At 42.5% G+C, this 6,577-nt stretch overlaps 1 protein-coding gene across 1 annotated transcript; it reads left to right on the top strand.

Moving 5' to 3' along the window:
* Nucleotides 1-2,966: 2,966 nt before the first annotated feature.
* MBL2 (mannose binding lectin 2) lies at nt 2,967-6,264 on the top strand. Its single transcript, XM_004331761.1, is given in 4 exon segments — nt 2,967-3,150; nt 3,547-3,663; nt 5,043-5,111; nt 5,891-6,264. Coding segments are annotated over 4 exon segments (744 nt in total).
* Nucleotides 6,265-6,577: the final 313 nt, after the last annotated feature.

The raw sequence follows: 6,577 nt of genomic DNA, 5'->3' as shown, positions 1-6,577 counted from the left end.
ACAGTACTATCCTTGGGAACCTGGCCTACTTTTTCTCACTTTCAAGCCATTGTACAGACTATTTCCATTGTAAAACTTGGACAAAGCACTGAAGGAAGCAGGGATAATCTTTAGATCACCCACAGCTTCCTTGAGACTCCCTTTGGAAACTTTTTCATGTGAAATAATTTTAATCTCACAGACAAGGTGAAAAAAATAGTAAAGAAAGGTGTCATGTCCTCTTCATCCATCATTCACCAATGGTAGGATCTAGCGTACCAGAGGGCAAGTGTCAAAACCAGGAAGCTGACATTGGAACAATACAACAATAAGATATGGATGTTATTTGAATTGAACTATTTTTTACCTGCATTTTTTTTCTTGGTGTATAGTTCTATGAAATGTTATCGCAATCACAGGTTTGTGCAATCACCACAATTAAGGCACAGAACTATTCCATCACCCACAATGAAACTTTCTTGTGCTATACCTTTATACCTTCCCTGAAGCCCTATTCCCTGCCAACTGCTGATATGCTCCCCATTATTCAATTTTGTCATTTCGAGAATATTATATGAAAAGAATAATACAGTTTGTAAACTCTTGATATTATATTTATTTTACTTAACATAATGTCCTTGAAATTCATCCAAGTTATTGTATTAATTAAGAGCCTGTTCCTTTTTTTCCTGTGAGTTTTCCATGGTTTATTTATCCATTCACTTGGTGAAGGACAATTGGGTTATTTCCAGTTTTTTTTTCTGCTAGTAAAAATGAAGCTTCCAAAATGTGGTATTTACATATAATGGAACATTATTTAAACTTAAAAAGGAAGGAAATTCTGATACCTGCCGCAACATGGATGAACCTTGAAGACATTATGCTAAGCGAAATAAGCCTGTCACAAAAAGACAAACCCTATATTATACCACTTATCTAAGACACCTAGAGTAGTCAGATTCATAGAGACAAAAAGTAGAACAGTGGTTACCAAGGATCGGGGGTGGGGCTGGGGGTTGGAAATGGGGAGTTATTATTTAATGGGTACAGAGTTTCGGTTTGGGATGATGAAAATATTCTGGAGATGGGTAGTGGTGAAGGTTGCACAACAATGTGAATGTACTTAATGTGGCCAAATTGTATACCTACTAATGGTCAAAATGGTAAATTTTATGTTCTTCATATTTTACCACAATAAAAAGTAGAAAAGTAAAGTAAATAGATGGAATATAACATCATGGAGTATAAGTAATATGAAAGAAAATAAAGCAAGTTAAGAGGACAGAGAGTGGGACCACTTAGATAAAGTGATCAACACAGATTTCTCTGAGACAGGAATGTGTCAATAGAAGAGAAACAGCCAGCCAGTGACATGATGGAGGGGACATTCAGGCTGGGAGAAAACCAAGTGTAAAGCCTGAGGCAGGAGTGGTCTTGGTATGTGGAAGGCAGCAAGGGGTGTGCCGTGCTTTCGTGGATGAGCGTGTGTGCACGCCTGCGTGTCTGCGTGCACGGTTAGTGTGCCCAAGCACGTGAACACATTCACAGGCGCCTCTGCGTTTCTCATTGCAGACAAGAATCTCGACACGATTAACCATGTGAGCCTGCTCATGCTGACTCAGCAATGAGGACTGCCCAAATGATGGCGATTTAAAGGAAGAACTGTGCAGTATTAAAGAAAACAGCCACCCAGCACTGCACCAGAAGCCCCTGGGAAATGCTCCTAAGCAGAGTTTAGTGCAGTTCTAAGAAGACTTATTAATCTGGGGTTGAAGGTCAGGCCCATACTGTCCTTGTTTACAAGCCTGATTGGACCTTGTGTTACTGAGTCCAGCCTCCTCCCTCTACCTAAGGCACCTGCCGGCACCCTGCTGGAGGGCCAGTTTCCTCATGACTGTATCCCTGCTTTGCAGAAGCCGTGGTAAGTCCTTTCTGGTGAATGGATCTGGGGTCCTGGATCAAATGTCTAGGGATTTGACTTGATCTTGGAGGCCTAGAAAAGACTTTCTAGGGTGTGTGGGGAGATGGCAGGCAGAAGCCATGCTGGAGGTATCTCTTTCTCTGCTTACCCTGGGGTATCTGTGACTTTCCGGATTCACCTGACCATTTGCAAATGAGACTGTGCCTTTGTTTTCAAAGGGAGCCGAGAAGGATTAGACCCTTGATGCTGGGCTGCTGAGGTTTCCTGGGGGAGAGACAGCTGGAAGAGGACTTTGAAGGACATAAAATGTCAGGCTTGAGAAATGAGTAGGGTATTCAAGGAAGGTGTTCTAATTGCCAGTGGTTTTGACTCACAGGACACACAGAATACCTGCCAGGAAGTAGAGAGGGATCTGGCACCCTGCCTGGGTCAAGATAGTGAGAAATTTCCAGAGAAAATTCTCTCCCTGGCAAGTCTCTCTTACAGTGGGAAATAAAACATCAAGAGGAAACAAACTCAACTTAACTCTGGCCAGGTTAGTAACTAGCAGTGACTCTTCCTCTCTAGATCATCAGCCTGCAGCTTAGTGAGTGCCACTGAGTAGATGTTGGTTAATCGGCACTGAGGGCAATGGACTGTCCAGGTATAAGGATGGGATGCAGGTGGCAGATGGGCCCAAATGTGAAAGGTGAGACAGAGAGAGCTGGGTCTCCATTCACGTTCACTCCCCAAGTCAGCAGGCATGAGTGAGCTGGCAATGTTATGCCTATCTGCTCTCACAAAGGACACAGAGAGCACACTCCTAGCCTTTTAGCAGTAACACTAGAGGCCAGGCACTGGTAACCCCTTCTCCCCGACAATGCAAGTTGAAGTAGTAATACAACGTCACAGGAGGATTTACTTTTCCAAATCCCCAATCTGGAGGGCAGGAATGGGTCATCCATCTCTATATCACCTGTGCCCAGTATAGGTTATAGGAAAAAGGGCAGCTTCAGTAAATATGTGTTGATTAACTGAACAGGATGAGATAATCTTCCTTGATTTTTCCCACACCAAGGTGAGGACCATGTCACTGTTTCCATCACTCCCTCTGCTTCTCCTGATTGTGGTGACAGCATTGTGTACAGAAACAGAAAACTGTGAGAATGTACAAAAGACCTGCCCTGTGATTGCCTGTGGTTCTCCAGGAATCAACGGCCTCCCAGGCAAAGATAGACATTATGGTGCGAAGGGAGAAAAGGGAGAACCAGGTACAGTTTGGGCTGTTCTATCTCTGTGACTCTTTATCTTCCAAAGGAAACTGCCTGGAGATGTGAGGAGGATAATGTCATATTCATGTAGCTTGTATTTCTCTCAACTACAAATTATAATTCAAAAGAGAGATACAGCTCTGACTCTGGCATCCCAAACTTCCACACAGGAACTGGTGACACGTGGTGGTCCTGCCGGCTCAGGAAGTTGACCCTCAAGGCAGACCATCCCATGGGACACAGGAGGCTTTCCTTCTATGGTCATTAGAAAGAGCGGTTCAGAATGTGAGCCCTGGATCAGTGTCTCCCTCCTCCTGGGAGGGGATTGGGCATCATGCTTTTGGAGAAATAGAGCAGGAACGCAAATACTGTCATGTTTCCTTGGTCCTCCAACAGGTCAAGGACTCAGAGGCTTTCAGGGCCCTCCCAGAAAGGTAGGGCCTCAAGGAATGCCAGGGCCACCTGGGTTACCAGGACAAGTGGGCCAAAAAGGAGACCCTGGAGATGATTTGGGTAAGGAATTTACTTCAGCAAGGTCTAGGCTGAAGGCCCCCAGCGTCTGGCAACTCTGAGTACCATGTGGGAGATGACCCTTCTCCTGCTGCTTCCTGGGAAGATGCCCAACTCTGCTTCCTGACCCAGCAGCCTCTAGCTTCCCTAGGTTACTTAGAGCCTCAAGGGGTTCCTATTAATGCCTGAATACAGACTCATAAACCCTTCAGAGCCAAACCCTCATCAGGTGCCTCCTGGAGGAGCTAAGCCTAGGCTCTCCTTCAGCTGAAACAATTCAATGTGAGGCTCTGGTCCAAAAGGGATAAAGTAGGTTATCTATGTGTTGGGCTTGTTATGCCTATTTTCACAACAATGGTAGATACATGGTATGCCAGTTATCTCTTATCTCATGAGAAACAAACAAAACACAGCCATTTATTTAAATCACGAATCTATGAATCAAGTGATTTCTTTGCTGGTCTCAGCTGGACTCACTCATGTGTCTGTGGTCAACTGATGGCCAATGGTCTCACTTACATGTCTGGCTGTTGTTTGGCCATCAGCTGGAGTGATGAGCGTAGCTGAGCCAGATCTCATCCTCCAATTGACTCACCTGGGCTTATTCACATAGAGATGATTACAGGATTTCCAAAAGAAGAAAGAACAGAAGCCTTAAGGCCTCCTGAAGGCTTAGGACACATACATTATTGCTTCTGCCATATTCCATTGGTCAAAACAAGTTACAAGGCCCTCTCAGATTCAAGGAGTGGGGAAATAAACTCCATTTCTTAATGAGAGAAGCTGTACCACACTGAGGTCATTTTTGCCATCTACTACACATAGCTTGCCTCATGCCCTCCCCTCTTGGATAATGGGCACCTCACAAAAATCCTGGTTTACTGATTAACTGAACAAAATCAGGGAAAAACAAAACAAAAAGCAACAACAACAAAACTTCCCCAAAGACAAAACCCTGCAATCTTTATAGTCAATATTCACCAACTCATAATAATTCCTCAAGTATTTTATTCCACAAGTTTACCCATGATAGAGCTATTTGTTTGGGGAAAAAACCAATTAGTGAATAGCTTGGCGCGTGGAGTGCTATAATACTCGGTCAACGGGGAGTGTATGTATGTGCGTGTGGGTGTGTATGCATGTACAGAGTGTCTTTACATACATTCAACAGATGAGTGATGTTTTGGGCTGGATGGAAACAGAGATACTTTTCCTTCTTTATGCTTAAAATATTTTTCCTTTTTCTTCAAAGAGCAAATATCAGTATAAAAGAAACTTTTATCTTGATTTTTTTTTTTTTTAGTTTGAAAAGGTACCCTACCCCCTTGTAGTTCTTAGATGCCTTTTCAACAATGCTCTTTCACCTTGTTTTAATTTTCTAGGTAACTATATTAGCCAGGCTACTTCAGAAAGAGCAGCTCTGCGATCAGAACTGGACCAGCTCAAAAAATGTAAGCCTTCTCTCTTACTTTTCAGGCAGCTTGAAGTTTGGGAAAGTGGAAAGCAACAAATATTTATTGAATACATGTAATTTTCTAGTACCTGGATAGGTGTTTTTCATATTCTGACCTCATGAAATCCTCACAACAACCTTTTGGTAGAAACGGAAGCAAAGGAAAATTACATAATTTGCTCAAATGCACAGAGCTAATAAGTGGCAGAGACAGTTTATAAATTGAAGTCAGTCTGATACCAGAGACCCTGATCCTTTATCTTTACTATCAGTGTACATATGTGTCACTGAAAATGGGACCTATGCCTCTTTCCCTTTGTTATGCTGTTGCTGAGAACTGGCAATGAGGCTAACCTGTTTCCTGGCCTAGGACAAATATTCTCAGACATTTAAATTTATTTTTAAGTTAATATTGGGGTAAAACTTAGAATTCCAATTATATGTATTCTAGAACTCTGGTCCAAAAAGCCAAAGGCCTTTGTTCCATTCTGTTTCTTCAGATTAGGGCTGCTAGATTTCACAAAGAAAAATATAGGACACCCAGTTAAACTTGAATTTCAGGTAAACAACAACTAATTTTTTTTTAGTATAAGTATGTCCTAAAAATTGCATGTGAGACACTTATACTAAAAAATTTTCATTGTTTATCTATAATTCAAATATAACTGGACATATTGTATTTTATGTGGCAACGCTACTGTTGAAGGCTTTGTCCAGAAAAATATCTTGAGCTGGACTTAGAGACAAGCCAGTGTCACCTATATTTTCCCATTTTAGGGCTGATCTTCTCTTAGGGCAAAAAAGTTGGCAAAAAGTTTTATTTTACCAATGGTGAAAAGATGACCTTTGATGAAGTGAAGACTCTGTGTGCCCAGTTCCAGGCCTCTGTGGCCATTCCTACTAATGCTGAAGAAAACAAGGCCATCCAGGATACAGCCAGTGGAGGGGCCTTCCTGGGCATCACATATGAGGAGACTGATGGCCAGTCTGTGGATCTGACAGGAAAGAGGGTGACCTACCAAAATTGGCATGATGGTAAGCCCAATAACGCTGGTTCTGAGGAACATTGTGTGACACTCCTGGTGGACGGCACATGGAATGACATCACCTGTTCTGCCTCCTTTTTGGCTGTCTGCAAATACTCTGCCTGAGGGAGCGTGACCCTCAGGCCCTCCTGTCCCTTTGCTCATCTCACAGGTTGACAGTCTGGTTTGAAAGATAAATCTATATCAATTTCCCATACCCAGTATTGAGTTGCCCCTTTGAGGGGAATCAGAGACAATGAGAAGAATGGACTGAGAATGATGAGATGTGGGAGTGAAAAGTGAGAAGAGACTGATAGTGGCCTAAGAGTTTCTGGTTCAGACTCAATCACTAATAATAATCACTAACAACAATAACTACAAAATAATAATAGTAATAATAGCAGCAGCAGTACTAGTAGTACTAAGAACAAATTTTTAA

The sequence above is a fragment of the Tursiops truncatus genome, chromosome 16 (assembly GCF_011762595.2).
Source record: "Tursiops truncatus isolate mTurTru1 chromosome 16, mTurTru1.mat.Y, whole genome shotgun sequence".
Lineage (NCBI taxonomy): Eukaryota > Metazoa > Chordata > Mammalia > Artiodactyla > Delphinidae > Tursiops > Tursiops truncatus.
The sequence above is the reverse complement of the archived record's forward strand: the minus strand, read 5'-3'. Positions and strand labels throughout refer to the sequence as shown.